At 38.9% G+C, this 17293-nt stretch overlaps 1 protein-coding gene across 2 annotated transcripts in view; it reads right to left on the reverse strand.

The window, feature by feature from the left end:
* LOC150079016 (guanine nucleotide-binding protein G(I)/G(S)/G(O) subunit gamma-7-like) overlaps nucleotides 1–17293 on the reverse strand; it is a 29623-nt gene that overhangs the window by 11241 nt on the left and 1089 nt on the right. For both annotated transcript variants that reach the window (XM_090382853.1, XM_090382854.1), the window contains exon 2: nucleotides 9431–9540. In XM_090382853.1, the coding sequence (XP_090238979.1) occupies nucleotides 9435–9540 (106 nt within the window). In that variant the 3' untranslated portion in view covers nucleotides 9431–9434. The remainder of the gene's footprint in view (nucleotides 1–9430; nucleotides 9541–17293) is intronic.

Genomic DNA, 17293 nt, shown 5'->3' on the forward strand with positions numbered 1-17293 from the left:
ATTACTTATTCGATGTAGTGCAATATCAGGCAACTCGTGAAGATATTCACAATATCATTTTGTAAGTTACAACTCGCTACTCCTATTGCTATTATACTAGACAAAGACAGTAGCAAATTTAAAATTGAGAAAGGAGTTCGACAAGGAGACACAATATCTCCAAAGTTGTTTACTGCTGCCCTTGAAGAAGCTTTCAGAAGATTATACTGGTCGCAGAAAGGAGTCAATGTGAATGGAGAGTACCTAAACCATTTATGATTTGCAGATGACATTGCGGTCATAAGCCACGATCCCAAAGAATTATAGGAAAATCTTAATCAGTTATGCACAGCTAGTAAGGATTTCGACTAAAAATAAATATGGCTAAGACAAAAGTAATAATGAATAAGTATGCCACAGAAAGGGATATAATGATTGAAGGAGTAGTAATTGAAAAGGTGGAGTCATATACTTATCTGGGACAAGTCATTAGCTGTAATAATGATAAATGGCTGGAAGTCAAGAGAAGAATAAATTTTGGATGGATAGCATTCAGGAAATATAGTCACATACTGAGGAGCAATATCCCAATTTGTCTGAAACATAAAATAGTGAACCAATGTATTCTCCCCACCATGACTTATGGAATTGAAACGTGGGCACTCACCAAAAGAATGGAAGAGAAGCTGAGAACTACACAGCAAAGAATGGAACGAATTATATTGGGAATCAGACTGTTAGATAAGAAGAGAAACACATGGATTAGGCAGCAAACTCAAGTAAAGGACATTCTTATCAAAACTAAAGAACTAAAATGGTCTAAGATAACAGATGGACTAAGAGAATAACAGAATGGTACCCAAGTGGGGCTAGAAGAAAACCTGGAAGACAACGGTGGAGACGGATAGATGAAATTCATGAGTTTGTGAGTAGTAAATGAATGGCCATTGCACAAAACAGAAGGAACTGGAAAGTTGCTGGAGAGGCCTTCATCCTTCAGTGGATTGAAAATGGCTGATGATGATGATGACTCCTACCGCTAGTGCAGTGGTGTTTTCAGCGGGAATATTGTAGTGTAAAAATATTGTAGGTTTAAATTGTAATAAATAAGTATTTTGAAGGGTTAATCACCCTTTAGGAATATATCTGTTGTATTTTTTGATTAGTTAACACATTAATTTGCATTTTACAAATAGATTAAATAGGCTTAGTAGCATTCATTAGCATATGTTTTTAAATTTAGCTAGTGATTTTGTAAATTACAACTCGCTACTCTTACAGCTATCGTATTGGTGTTTTGGCTGGAATATCACAGTGTAGAAGAATAGCAGTGTTTTAATTGAAATAAATAAGTATTTTGAAGATTTTTGGGCATATATCTTTTGTATTTAGCTAAGGATATAACTAATTTAGCATTGTGATTGTTATGATATAGCGTAACTTGATAACATATATCTCGAATTTGATAGCTAAGGTATAAGGTAAAACTATATAGCGGAATATGTATTACTGCATTAGCTTAGTATACGTTGTTGTTATTTGGTTTTTAGGAGCATTAGCAACTAAGGCCATATTGCTCCGGGGATATGCGGTGGTCATTTCGTGACCTTTCCGCGGCGCCTCCGTAGCCAGGTGGGAAGGAGCAGCAGTGCGTAGCACACGCTTCTTGATTAGACCGGGGTTCGAACCCATCACCACCAAATATGGAGGATGCGGAAAGGTCAGGGAATGACCACCGCATATCCGGGGCAATATGGCCTTAGTTGCTAATGCTCCTAAAAACCAAATAACAAATAACAAACCTTTCCGCATCCTCCGTATTTGGTGGTCACGGGCTCGAACCCCGGTCTGATCAAGAAGCGCTGCTGCTCCTGCCCACCTGGCTACGGAGGCGCCAGCTTAGTATAGTATTGTATAATCAAGTACAGTATAGTATAGTAAATTAATCGATTAAATTTATTAACCTTCTTAATTTTCATTGTGAATTAATTAAATCGTCTTTAAACGGAAATCATGCCCCAGATTAGAGCAGCAAAGCAACGTGCACAAAGCAGCAGGAATGCTGTGGCTCGGGGATAACCGAACGAGGTGATTCTTCAACATATCACAGACTAAAGAAATGTGCAACTTGTGAAATATTTGCAGACCTTTCTGGGATGGGACATGATGTTGCCAACGGGGGTGTCTTTGTGTGTGTTCGATGTAAGCAGTGTGAAGAAGTTAGGTGCCAACACATGGATGTTATGGGCTTTTATGAGAGCTTGAAGGACAGGGTAGATGCCCTCAAAGGAATTAAATTGGAGGACCCATCAAGCTCTCAGCTGCTCATATCAATGTCAGAGCTTGCACTTGATCATTAGACAACACAGCAGCAACCTTCAGGGCAGAATGCACTGGTCTCACAGGTACTAGTTATTGTTGGTGACTCTACTGTCAGGGAGATGGGAAATATATTGTGCAAAAAAGGATAGCTGCAATAGGACCAGGGTATGTCTGCCAGGGGCAAAAGTTGATGATGTTGTGGGGCAGATATCATCTTTTAAGGGCACAAAGGTGATATTGTTGTACATGTTGGCACTAATGACATTAAGAGTAGGAGATCTGGACTTACTTAACAAGTACAGGTCAATGTTGAGAAAAATTCGCAAGTTAGGGTTAAATTTGAAAGTGTCTGCAATTCTGCCCAGACATGATAGGAGGGAGTATATGATGAGAACCTTGTCAATCAATTTGGCCCTAAAGAGATTGTGCAAGGCTCACGGGGTAGATTTTTTCTAAGCTTGGTATGTGCTTGTTAACAGGAGAGATTATTTCTACAGGGATGGGGTACACTTAAATAGAAAGGGTGCAAAAATATTTGCTGATGCTATCGAGGCAATGTTAGGTGGGCCGGAAAACTGCTATCTTGTGGGGGGGGGATTCACAGATTAATGGTAACCACAGGCAGAGGTGAAAGTGATTCTTGCACTGCTTCTATTGGAATTAGTACCAGCCTGCAAAGCAAGGTGCTGGGGATTTCAAAGGCTGCTGGGAGTCATCATGGAATAAATAAATACATGGGTTGTGTTAGGTGTACCCCCTAAGAGTAAGAATAGGTGTATGTATACTTGCATGTACACCAATGCTGGGAGTATAGTAAATAAATTTGATGAATTTGAAGTGCTGGTCAAGACATCAAAAGCAGATATTGTTGGTATATCAGAGACGTGGCAAGTTGCAAGACTTGCCATTGTGGCAAGCTGCTGCAATGGATAAAGGGATGGCTGAATGGGAGATGGCAGAGTTGTTGTTGTTGTTTTTTGGAGCATTAGCAACTAAGGCCATATTGCTCCGGGATATGCGGTGGTCATTCCGTGACCTTTCCGCATCCTCCGTATTTGGTGGTCACGGGCTCGAACCCCGGTCTAATCAAGAAGCGTGTGCTATGCACTGCCGCTCCTGCCCACCTGGCTACGGAGGCGCCTAGGAGATGGCAGAGAGTGGTAATAAATGGACACTGCTCTACGTGACTAATGTTATTAATGGAGTCCCCCAGGGTTCGGCGTTGGGCCCATTGTTGTTTTTGGTATTTATCAATGATATTGATGAAGGTATATCAGAGTAAATGTCTAAGTTCGCAGATGATACAAAGGTTGGCAAGGTTGTTAATGCCAGTAATAATAGTATGCTACTGCAACAGGATTTTGAAAAGTTGAACAGATGTCAATAGTAATACATTTTCTCAATATCAATCAAGGAGCAGAAATTTGTGAGCCTTTTCTGAATTTCATTCTGGTTGATAAAACAACTGGGTGAGAACTTACCGAAGCTATTTTTACAGATCTTGAAAAGTCTGGTATTTCCATTAGTTGTTGTTATTTGGTTTTTAGGAGCATTAGCAACTAAGGCCATATTGCTTCGGGGATATCCGGTGTTCATTCCCTGAACTTTCCGCATCCTCCGTATTTGGTGGTCACGGGCTCGAACACAGGTCTAATCAAGAAGCGTGTGCTACGCACTGCTGCTCCTGCCCACCTGGCTATGGAGGCACCTATTTCAATTAGTAATATGACAATGCTTCAAACATGAAAGGTAGATATTCGGGTGTTCAAAAAAAGGATACTTGAGCTAAATAATCAAGCATTTTTTTGTTTGCCATGCTCACTCTTTGAATCTTGTCATCAATGATGCTGCTAAATCATCTCACATGGCTGTATCATTTTTTTGAGTAATATAGGCTATCTATGTTTTATGAGTGGATCTACAAGATGGTCTATTTTAATAAAATGTTATTAAATTAACAGTAAACTATCGAGTGAAACTAGATGGGAAAGTACAACAGAGGCGATAATACCTTTCAGGTTTCATTATGGCGGAATTTATGATTCCCTTTATGAAATTAGTTGAGATTCAGCCTTTGATCTATTTGCCCGCTATGAAGTAGAAACATCAGCAAATCTGCTGTATCATTGTCTGGTATAATATTTTAAAGATGATAAACATAGCCAGTAAGCATTCACAGGAAGAAAATAATTCGATTTCGCAAGTTGTTGAAACATTTATATCAACCCTAGAAAGCCTCAAGAAATGTCAGTCTGACATTGTATTTGATGAAATTTTAGAAGAGGCAAAAAAAAAAAAAAAAAAAAAAAAAAAATGCTGTGGATTTGGAAGTTCAGCCATTTTCCCCCATAAAGAATCATATTCGTCCCCGAAAAACATTCAACTCTGTTGCCGATGAATCTTATTAATGGGAGAGACTACTTCTACAGGGATGGGATACACTTAAATAGAAAGGGTGCAAGAATATTTGCTGATGCTATCGAGGCAGTGTTAGGTGGGTTGGAAAACTGCTAGCTTTGGGGGGGATACACGGACTAATATATTAACAGTAACCGCTGGCAGAGGTGAAAGTGATTCTTGCACTGCTTCTATTGGAATGAGCAGCAGCCTGGAAAAGTGAGCACAATGCCCTCGTTGTTTACGACTACAGTATTTTTATGCAGTCATGCAACATGAGGGTCATCAAAGAATTACAGCAAGCCACTGACTGCCTCTAAGCCTGGGCAGTGACTAATGGTATCAGGTTCTCACCTCTGAAGACTGTTTGCATACATTAAATGGAACCTTCATCCTAAGCCAACTAAAGATCAGACAAAACATCATTCCAGTAGTACCTGAGACAATTCCTAGGGCATGTATTTGAGAAGGAGTTGACATTCTGATGGAATGATACTAATGTATTGTATTGTAATAGCATTACCATGTGTATATATTTTAAAATACAATAACTCCGTAATTTCAAAGATAAATTAATAAGCATTGGCTGGTATCAATTAAGTGCTAAATAATAACAATACTCAACTAGAAATATTTTACATTATACAATAAAACATGTATCATTTTATATCTTATTTATTCTTTTAATAAAACTATTCAGAAAATTTTGCATCCTTTTATATATATATACAGGGTGATTCACTACCAGTGCGACTCTTTGTTGCATAAGTTGTAGGAGGTGTAGGGGGCACAAAGACGAATCGGAATCACATAGCATTGCAGGGTCCGAAATGCCTTCATCATGCGGTAGAGGACGTTGAACGGGAGGTCGTGTGAACAGCGATCCCGCTGGAAGTCAGCATTTGCAAACCATTTCTGTTGAAGAAACCAAGTAGCAAAAGTCGTCCGGAGTGGATAATCCGCGGGCTCCAATGATTGGAAGCGTTGCAGATGGTATGAACTCATTTGGTTTGTTGACAGTATCCTCCATACAGTGGATTGGGAAATACCCAATCGTTGGCCTATCGCTCGAGTACTCATACTTGGATTGCCTTCTGCAAGACGTAGGACATTCTCCTCATTGTCTGGCATCCTCATTGTTCACTCTCGATTCATGGTACCTCTCGTGAAACAACCAGTCTCACGTAACCTTCTGTGCACACGTGCGAAAATCGTATGATGAGGAGCACGCCTGTGCGGGAAATGTTCCTGGTACAAGCGCAGAGTGGCGCGCCCGTTACAGTCCGCAGCTCCATATGCGAGGTGCATGTTGGCTAGTTCAACATTTGAATACTCATCCATCCTACTGCCTCGGGAACCAGTTCGCAAATGCTGACTTCCAGCGGGATCGCTGTTCACGCGACCTCCCGTTCAACGTCCTCTACCGCATGACGAAGGCATTTCGGACCCTGCAATGCTATGTGATTCCGATTCGTCTTTGTGTCCCCTACACCTCATGCAAGTTTGTCACACTGGTAGTGAATCACCCTGTATATATGTGTATATATATATATATATATATATACAGCAGAAACCGGATAAGAAGTTTTCCATAGAAAATAGTTAGAACTTCTTACATATATATAAAAAAAGTTTAGAACTTCTTACAAGGGAAAACTTCTTAGAAGGGAAAATGACCTAAGGGTATGAAATATTAACTACACAAATAAAAATGAAAAGATACACATACATGTGAATGATCATTTGAATTGTAAGAAAACTATCAAGAATAAAAATTATAATTTAATGCAAAATAATATTTATTAGTCATGATTTAATAATTATAACAAGGATGCAATGAATAGAAAAGTAATGAGAATGATAAAAATCAATTACAAGTAGTACAAAAAAAAAAAAAGTGTATAATTTTTTCAAGTAGCTATCCAGAGAAGACTGCTTCAAATATTTTGGGGAGAGCTTCATACAGAAAAAATCAATTTCCCTAATACAGTTCAACACTGACTCAGGAACATCGGGCACACTATGAATGGATTGCTGCAGTGAAGAGAAGGCAATCATTGCAATGTCGTACAGCAGGCTCATCTTCTTGTTCAGACTCACTATCAGTCATGTTTTGATCTTCATTGCAAATATCTTCAATACTTTGCAATTCACATGGGATAACATCATTGTCTACATCAACATAATCATAAAAAGTTACTGTAAATCCCATTCATCACGTTCAACACTATCAACATTTTTTTCTATATCATTATAGAACCCAGCCTTTTTAACGGAATGAATTATAACAGTAGGGCTAAGTGTATCCCATGATGCTTCTAAATAAAAGGTACTTACAAAAATGCATCTTTAAAACTTTGATCACTCCCTGATCCATTGGTTGCACAATTACGTGGAATCCCCAGGGGGAACTTCACATGGACATTGTTTAAGTGCTCATTGTTTTCCTGATGAAAAGGGCAGTTATCAACAAATAAAAGAAATTTTCTATTCTCTCCTGCCATCTTCTTTGAACCTAGAGCACTTAAATACTCATCATAAAGAGCACAGGTCATCTATGTTGTTTTACTGTTCCTGTATTTACACGTTTTCACATTCTTTAAACAGTGTGGTTTCTTGGGTTTTCCTATCACAAGCAATGATAGCTTCTCTGAGCCATCCATATTAGCCCCCATTCTCTCCTTACTCAGTTTACCACCATGGCAATTCTGTCCTTTAAATGCATAAGTTTTATTAGGAAGTAGGTTATAAAAGAGTCCTAATTGGTTCAACATTAAAAATATCACACTTTCTATATTTTTTGATCAAAACATGTAGTTCCCTATTTCTCCACTCATCAACTTGTAACGTATTTGCACTAGAAGATTCTCCGCAAATTACTTTGTAAACTAAGCCATATTTCTTCTTAAATCTATCAATCCACCCACTGGAAGGAATGAAATCCATTCCAAGCCTATTGGCAATTTCGATGCCCTTCTCTCTCAACAAATTGAAACTAACTGGAACAATCTGCTTAACCCAAACCATTAATGCGTTCTCAACATCTACATATTTTCCAGTTCGTCTCCTTTTAACTTTACATGAAACATTAAGGGCATTTGAGTTCAACACTTCTTTTAGTGACAGAATTCCATTTACTGTAGAAACTGCCATATTAAGTTTTTTGCCACCTCGACTCATGTGCAAGAGGGATTTGATTCCACCATTTTTGTGACATCAAGTTTTTCTTTTAATATCAAAGCCTTTCTTTTTATTCCTTTGTAGTTCATCCTTCCAAATTATAAAATTATAACATAATTAGTATAATCAGTATAATTAATAATTAATATTTGTAGTGTTAAAATAAAACTGCCAAGGAGGGAAAATATAATTAGAGCCAATATGGTAGACAGACAAAAATATGATTATTCTTTAAAGAATTACCAAAAATACTAATGGTAATCTACAGAAATAAATAAAATACAGTATTTATTATAAGTTCAGCTTTCAACCTACCTTAAAAGGTCACAATTACAATAAGAATCAGCAACGATCCACTATGTAATTCAGAACTGTGAGAATTTAATGGCAAACGCTTCACTGTGCTTCATGTGGTTGACGCGTGAAGTAATAAATATAGAAATAAAGAAATATTTAATTTCTTTATTTCTATATTTATAGAAAATTATAGAGGGCAGAGTAGAAATAAAGAATTTCTATATTTAAAAAATGTATTAAGTGGGAAAATGTCATAATAATGCACTGTGTATTCTTTATCACAAACCTTTTACCCGGGAAACTTCTTATGCTATAAAATAATACATTACAATATATAGAGTTGAAATCGGGACTTAAGAAACTAAATCTAGTACAGGGGAAAACGTCTTATGTGGGAATTTCTTATCTGGGTTCTACTGTATATGAAATCCCTAAATGCAAAATTTATTAGTGCCTATAGTACTTTGCACCATTAGTGAATTGAAGGTCAAGAAGGCAGAAGATATTTGTTGATTCAATTTTTGCAGATTGTAAGTTTAAGGAAATACATGTGAAGGAAAGTAGTTCCAGAAAGTTGAAGTTGAAGGAATAAATGAAGAAGAAGAAAAGTTGGCTCTGTGGGTTTGAAGTTGGACAGGAAATGATTGCTGACTGGCTGTGGCATGCGTTTAGACTGGTTTGGAAGGGAGAGGGGGGAGAGGGGAAAAAAAAGCATGCAGCAGACACGGAATGTCTGTGTGGGGGGAGAGAAGGGTGTTTTTTTAAGGTAATAATTCCGTATAACATCTATTGTATTAGATATATGCAATCTGACATGTGGAGGATTCATACAAATGGAATAGACATTTATGAAGTGAAATGGCAAATGGAAAGTAATTGAGCAATTTATTCTATAAGGCAGAAAATTTAATAACTTTTATATATCACAAAAACTAATCTAATTGTTCTATATTCTCTATTATGTAGCACAGAGCAGAACGGAAAGTAAAATAAAATGATGAGTTGTAGGTAAACTAGGTTTAATGTTAAATACATATAATAACCAGTAAAAACAGAATATGTTAGATACATGCAGTAACCAGTAATCTAATTGTGAATAAATGAAAATTTATTTATCTTAAAAAAAAAAAACTTTCAAAAGGTTAAATATCTGAACAGATTAATACAGTTCATTCAAATACAATACAGTTCTAAGAAAATTCATCTTTATTAGGCACAAATCTATAATATATAAAACTATATGTTATATTTTTACCATATCAGATTATAATGCAGCCCTTATTTTCTTTGAATGGATTTTCTGACTGTATTATTCCTGTCACCAGTACATCAGATTTCTGGTGCTCTGTACAATATTTAATCAATCTGCAAAATAACAATCAATCATTATATTCTGCTTTTTGTATTTGTTAATAAATATTCATTTTCTTCATGTAGAAATTTAGAGGAAAAAATGGCTTATTCTTTAAAATATATGTAAATCAGGTCTTGAAATTTATTCAAGATCAGTGCCAAAAGTAAGTTGCCGGCTGGGGGGGGGGGGTACTAAAAATACAGCAACAACAAAAAATATTTCTGGAACAGCTATCACATAGTAAACTATAGTCATGTGATGAGGTGAAAATGCTGGTGGAGAAGCACCAATATTTTCAATCAACTGATATCAATCTCGTGCAATGATATTTGATGGAAATTAAGTATCACAGTATAAGGTATACTCTGTGAAAATTAAAAGCCTTAAAATTACTTTATATGATTACCAGCAAATGAAGCAACAAAAATAGATAAAAAAGGACAGAAGATGATAAATTAGGAGTTAGGAACACCCAATTTATGACCAACTTCATCAGATATATAATATAATATTTTCACAAATGAATAATCTTTGAATATTTATTTGTTTTTTTCCCTGAAAAATAATTGAAAACATTGGCTGTAATAATGTTGATTAAGAACTCAATTATGAAGTAAAAAAATAAATAAATGTTTATACTCTGGGATCACCACACACTCAGGAGTACACAAGGTAGAGAGAATACAAGATACAGCACCATATTTACTAATTATGCAGGCTAGAAGCATAGTCACTCAAAGCACGAGTACTTATACGAACCTGGCCACTGGACTACTGATGATGATTTTGATTTTATTGGCGCAAAAACGACTAAGGTTATACTGCGCCAGCCACTAGACTATGGTGGTCCTAAGTGGGTAGCTTTAATTTGCATGCTATCCTAATGAAAGCCAGATATCACTGGTTGAGTTATCATTCTCTGTCACATTCCTTCAACCAATGAAATTTTCTCTGTAAAATAATGCTGTTGATATTTTAGCCTAGTGGTAGAGACAACATTGTAAAACAAAAAGTGGCAGTTTACTGAGCCAGATTTCTTAGTTTCCACAGTAATCATGGCAACTGTGTTTGTTGTGCCTTTCCTGCTTAAAGCAGGAAAGGCACAACAAACTTCAAACTTCCTTAGTAGTCCACTTTAGTAGGCAAAACACTCTGCAGACCACTTACCGGACTACCCTATACTACCTTTCCTAAGTAAGACTGTCTGCCATCCCCAGAAGTTATCTCAGTGGTAGTTATACCAGCTGAAAGGAGTACTATTACAGTGCAGCAGAGTGATACTTTGCTGTACACTATATAGACAGGATGACTGTACATCACTCTGTCACCCTATACTCTTAAAATTTTATCCTTGAAGGAAGCACAAGATGCCTCTGTGGTAAGGTGCTTCCTTCCCTCTCCCTATTCCTGTCAATGCCATATATACACTGTGTTGCCACTTTTTAGGTACACCCCTGTTGTGCACACAAATGGTTTGTCCCACAATGTTGCAAGTCACATGCCCACAGTTGTGGATATAAATGCAGCAGAACAACCTTTTTAGTATCAGTTAAGTGTACAAACCGGAACAAGAATGGGGAAAAGGAGTGATCTAATGGACTTTGAACGTGGCATAGTAGCAGGTGCAAGATGTGCTGGACAAAGCATCTTTGAAACGGCAGCTCTCCTGAACTTTTCACGCACCACAGTTTAAACGGTGTATCAAGAATGGTGCAATGAACAGAAAACATCTTCTCAACAGCACTCCTGTGGAAGAAAATCGCTTGTTGATGAGAAAAAAGTAAAGTGTAAAGTGTATTTAGTGTCTAACGGCACCAGGGGTTCCCCCCATCTCCGCGTTGCTTTCATTGTGGGTGTACCAGTTCACTGGGAAGGCCAGAGATTTAAAAGTGTATGGATATTGTACATGTGTAGTGTTGTGTTCTGTTGTTCATCTGGCCGTTAAGCCGCTGGACCCCTACTGAGGCCCAACGTTGCCCACACTTGGCCCTGTGAAGGCAGACCAGGTACACCAGTATTTTTAGATAAGTACTCTGGCAGGTCCTGCCACCTAATTTCTTGAGATTTCAATGGCTAGGACCTATATATATATAAAAAAAAGGGGGGGTGAGAGGGATAAACGCTTGAATCTAATTAGGCCAAAAGAGGTTGCAAGTGTGTCGGGTTTGGAATTTAAAATTTTACGTTGTGTGGGGCATTCGCTTTTCGCTGGCGATATAGGTAGAGTAGGGGGGAGAGAGACGGAAGGCTGGGGGAAAAATACAGAAATATGGGGTCAATAGGGAAGACGACCCCAGGTATATCAGTGGGGCATGCCCTTGCCCCACCAGAGGGAAAAGAGGGGGTGGTGGGGTGGGGAGGGGGCAGAAAGACCTTCCCCTCACCCCATCAGGGATAGGGAGAGAAAGTGAGCTGGGCAAGGGAGCCCGCCCAGTTCGCCATAGCGGCAATTTGCAGTGCCCTCCAGCAAGTGCAGTCTGATGATGACTCGTTGGTGGGGCTTGGTCCTTTTCGAGGTGTGTGGGTTCATCCTGGGAGCGACGACATCCTGGCTGGAGCCACTCCCATTGGTTCCTAGGTCAATGCTGTTTCATTTATTCTGCTGCATATTACGCCGTTTGTCCTTAGTATTTTGCTATCCTTTCCTCTGTGTTGATGTTTTATCAGTTTGCCTTTATTTATTATTTGTGGTCATCTATTCGTTGTGGATGGCTATTTCTGTTCGTCGTCTATTGAAGATGTCAAGTGCAAATCGGCTGAGGGCTTTGTATTCATCTTCTGAATCCAGTAGATGGTACTCTTGATTTTTCGGCAAGTATTGAATCTCAGTTATAAGTCTACTTCTGTGTTCTTCGTAGCATTCACAGTCGTGCATAATATGCTGCCAGGTTTCAGGTTCTCCACAGGTGCATGTGGACTCTTCTATTATTCCGAGTGCATTCAGTTTTGCTTTAAATGGGCCGTGGCCCATCAGGAGGAAGGTTATATTTAGCCCAGGATAGAATCACGAGGGGGGTTTTGGGTACATTTTTGCAACTATCGGTATGAAGCTTCTTGTAACTTGACCCTTTGGCGACATCTCCCATCTGTGCTGCCAAATCTTGGACATGTGAGCCACTATTCGTTGTTTATCTGTCGTCTGGCTGTTGGTTGGGTCCAAAGTAAAGTCATAGATGGAGGCAGGTATATCCTTGGACAGTAAATACATGAGTCCACATCTAGTCACCTCTAGGTCCAGCGGAAGAGCTTGATGAGAGAGGTCAGAGGATGATGGCTAGAATTGTGCAAGCAAACAGACGGGCCACAATGTCTCACATCACGTCAGAATACAACCTTGGTGTGCAGAACAAAATATCGCAATGAACCACTAGTCGCACTTTGTCGCGAATGGGCCACAACAGCCGATGGCCACATCGCATACGTTTCTTATCAATGAAGAACAAGAGAGCACGCCTCCTGTGGGCATAGCAACACCAGCACTGGACTATCGAGGATTGGAAAACAGCTGCTTGGTCTGACAAGTCGAGTTCCTGGTACATCATGTTGATGGAAGGCTCAGAATTTGGTGAAAACAACATGAATCCATAGAACCGTCATGTCTGATGACTACTGTGCAAGGTGGTGGGAGCAGTGTTATGGTGTGGGGAATGTTTTCTTGGCACACGTTGGGTCCATTGATACCCATAGATTCACATCCGAATGCCACATCGTACCTAAACCTTGTTGCTGACCAAGTGCAACCTTGTTGCTGACCATGTTGACAGTTTATCCTCAGTCAGATAGTTACTTCCAGCAGGATAATGCGCCGGGCCACAAAGCCCGAATTACTATGGAATGATTCTAGTTACATGACAATGACTTTTTTTGCTGCAGTGGCCCACTCAGTCCTTGGATCTCAATCCTATTGAACATCTTTAGGATGAGCTGGAAAGGCTCTTTGCTGCAGGCCTACACCTCCGTCGAATCTCAAGGAACTGCATGACACACTGATGTCTGCATGGTACTCCATTCCTGCACAATGTTTTCAACATCTTGTTTAATCCATGCCTAGATGAATCAGGCTGTTTTGAAGGCTAAAGGAGGCTCAACACGCTACTAGGTAGGTTTACCTAATAAAGTGGCAGCACAGTGTATATATATACACACTCAGTGATCACTCAGTCATGACCGCCCCATCTGGAATGGACTATGCTGCATAGCTTGCAATATAAAAAGCCGAACAGCTTTGTAGACTAGAGCAGTGGTAATCTACATCTGATTGTGCAAGTCAAAGTGATAAAGTAGCAGTTATGGAACACAGTAACGACATCACTGAGTTTCAAAAGGGCATGATTGTGGGAGCTCCTGCATCAGGTGCTTCCATATTGCAAAGAGCATATCTTGTTGGTTGTTCACAGCCCACTGTGGTTAAAGTGTACAAAGAACGGTGTTGAACAGGTCAAATCCCTCCCCCACCAAGAGAACTGCAAAGGATTATGCAAGGTGGCTGTTTGTGGTGAGCAAAGGGTACAGCATGTTGAATGGGCTCAATAGAAGGTCACTGTGGCAGCTGACATCGCAATACGATATGGGGAATGCAAGAACAATATTGCATATGATGATGCACTGCATACTCAGATGTATAGGGTTCCACAGCAGATGACCCAAGAGACACCCCTCCCATCGCCACTGATCATCATCAATAGCAAATGCAGTGGTGCCAACAACATGACGGTTGGATACTAGAGGCGCCTCTGTAGACAGGTGGGTAGGAGCAGCAATGCGTAGCACACGCTTCTTGATTAGACCGGGGTTTGAGCCCGTGATTACCAAATACAGAGGATGCGGAAAGGTCAGGGAATGACCACCAGAGCAATATCCCCAGAGCAATATGGCTTAGTTGCTAATGCTCCTAAGAAACTAAATAACAACAACAACAACAGAGGACTGTAAATGAGTATGCTGGTAGATGAGCCCAAATATCTATCAGTAGCATGCTGATGGGTGCTTTCATGTGAGGCACAAATAACACGAGTCTATGGACCCATCATGCATGGCACTCACTATCCAGACAGGTGGCAGTAGTTACTTAATATGGGATATGTTTTACTGGCAAGAACTAGGACATCCCCTCCTCCCCAGTGCATATGGACCAAAGTTTCACTAGTGAGGTCTACCGGCAGCTCTTAGGAGACCATGTGCACCCTGTCATGTTATATTGTTTTTGAGACAGAAACAGGACCTTTCATGATAATAATAATGTGACATGTCACTGGGCCTGCATTGTGCACAAGTGGTTCAAAGAGCACAGTGAAGATATCTCCCATCTTGATTGGCCTCCATATTTGCCTGACCTCAATCCAATTGAACACTTGTAGGATGTTTTGGAATGGGTAAGTGAGGCACATGGATGTGCAACCATCATCTAATTCTGACACTGTAGAAAGCCATGCAGGCAGCATGGCTGCAGAACCATATGGACATCTTCAGACATCTAGTGAAGTCAATGCCTAGGCAAATAATAGCTGTTAACTGTGTGAACAATGGCCAAACATAGTATTAGGTGGGTGGTCACAATTCAGTGATCAATGAGTGTGTCTCATTGACACTGAATTGTAACCAGAGAGAGAGAGACAATCTCTCTCTCTCTCTCTCTATATATATAGACAAATGTATTTGATCAGTGTATTGGGTAGGGGTGCTGACCTGTCAAGTTTAATTACAATAGAATAAATTGAGAATGCCTGCAAAGTAAAAGCAGATTACCTGAAATTAAATAAGATTAAGATTAACATAAATATAATAAAATAATAAAAATGGCACTTAATGCTGTAGTTCCTAAGATTTTAACTATGCCTTAAAGGGGTCGGCAGCTAAAACCGAAGGAACCACAGTAATGAGCAAGGTCTCTGTTTCTGCTATGATGTATATGTACAAAATGTATACATCATAGCCGATTCGACAGAGACTAAAAAGGAAGAAATAAAAAGAAGAATATAATTCAAAAATAAATAAATAAAAGTAAAATGCAGAATTATGCTAAAATAATACCGATTAAATCCTGTTAAAGGAAAGTTGAACGAAAGTTTGAATTTAAAATTGAATGAAGACAAAATGCCCAGTTTGAAATTTAAACAAAGTAAAAGAAAAAGTAATCTTAAGATGAAAGAATAAAGTCAGGTTATGACAACTTACTATAGGATCAGACAGGAGTAGGTGAAATTGGGTGAATGTAGTGAATGCAGGGCTGTATTGGAGACCAAAGAAGTTAGCCAATAGTTCTTTGTATACTTATATCGGTTGAAGTAATCCCGAGTGTGTGTGTGTGTCGGGGGGAGCGGGGGATGTGAATTGGTCAAAATGAACAGTGCTCGTGTGACGGGGATGTTTGTTTGTTTATTTGGTTTTTAGGAGCATTAGCAACTAAGGCTATACTGCTCCGGGATATGCGGTAGTCATTCCCTGACCTTTCCGCATCCTCCATATTTGGTGGTGACGGGCTCGAACCTCGGTCTAATCAAGCATGTGCTACGCACTGCTGCTCCTTCCCACCTGGCTACGGAGGCGCCTTGTGACGGGGAAGTAAGCAATTAAACAAATGAGACAAATGTGCCAGCAAAGGGAGAATCAAAGACTAACAGGGTAGTGTTGAAAAGATGCTAAACTTTGTTTAAGACGAAAAAAGAACCAATAGGAGAAGAACAGCATCTCAATATTGCTTTCGGCCAACCTAATCGAGCACAAGAAATAAGTTGTGGTATTTAAGGACAGCAGAAAGTAAATGGAAGAAGGGGAATATAGTTGTGCTCGGGCTGTCCAGAGTTGCGTAACTTATACTAAATGAAGCATATGTCCAGTCTTCGGTCCCTGGACGGAAGACTGGACATATGCCTCATGTAGTTAATTCAGTAATTACAGTACATTGTAAGTACACTTGACAGGTCAGCCCCCTACCCAATACACTGATCAAATACATTTGTCTATATTTCATTATGGTTACTGGATATTTCTGCTATAACTAGTAGCGCCCCAGATCCATAATCCAGTTTAATAAATTAATATTTTTTTGTTCTTTTTTATACATTCAGTTTTGTCACTACATTCTATTATTTTTATTTATATTATATATATATATAAAATATATTTCTTTATTTCTTGCTTTCCTTTTATCACTAATATAACTATTAATATATATATATATAATATATACACACACAATTTTTTTTTTTTTTTTTTTTTTGTAATGGAAAGCCTGTTGCATGCACCTAGTATTTTCCTTGTGCTTTTAGAAAAGGTCTCTCAAAACATTTTATTTGTTGCTTATTCTTGTGTTAACATCTCCCCTATACATATACACTGGTGTTCAAAGAAAGTGCATCATCCCTTAAAATTGTAATTGTTGTCTGAATAACATAAGTGTAAGGCAATATTTCTTACAGATTGCATCAGATAAGATTGACACGTGTAGGTGATTTCGTAATATTGCATCAGCTGTTACTTACAGCTATATAAGAGTTGCAGTCATTCCCTGCTTGTGCCAGGATGGTGAGTTACATGCAGTTGACAATCTTGTCAATGCCTCGACAGTGTGCTGTTGTCATTGGGGCCAGAGGCAGTTCAACTAAATATTAGTTTGCACCTGGTGAACTTTTCATTTTGTTTTCCATTTAAAATGATAAACTGAAGCAAATTGAGGGCTTCTGATAACATTTCAGCCATGATTGTCGTGTTTACCAAAACTGTTGCATAGAGGTTGCAAATGCTCATTTTGGAATATTTTGAGAG

This window comes from Mastigoproctus giganteus, chromosome 10, assembly GCF_048544385.1.
Source record: "Mastigoproctus giganteus isolate SK-2022 chromosome 10, ASM4854438v1, whole genome shotgun sequence".
NCBI classification, from domain to species: Eukaryota; Metazoa; Arthropoda; class Arachnida; order Uropygi; family Thelyphonidae; genus Mastigoproctus; species Mastigoproctus giganteus.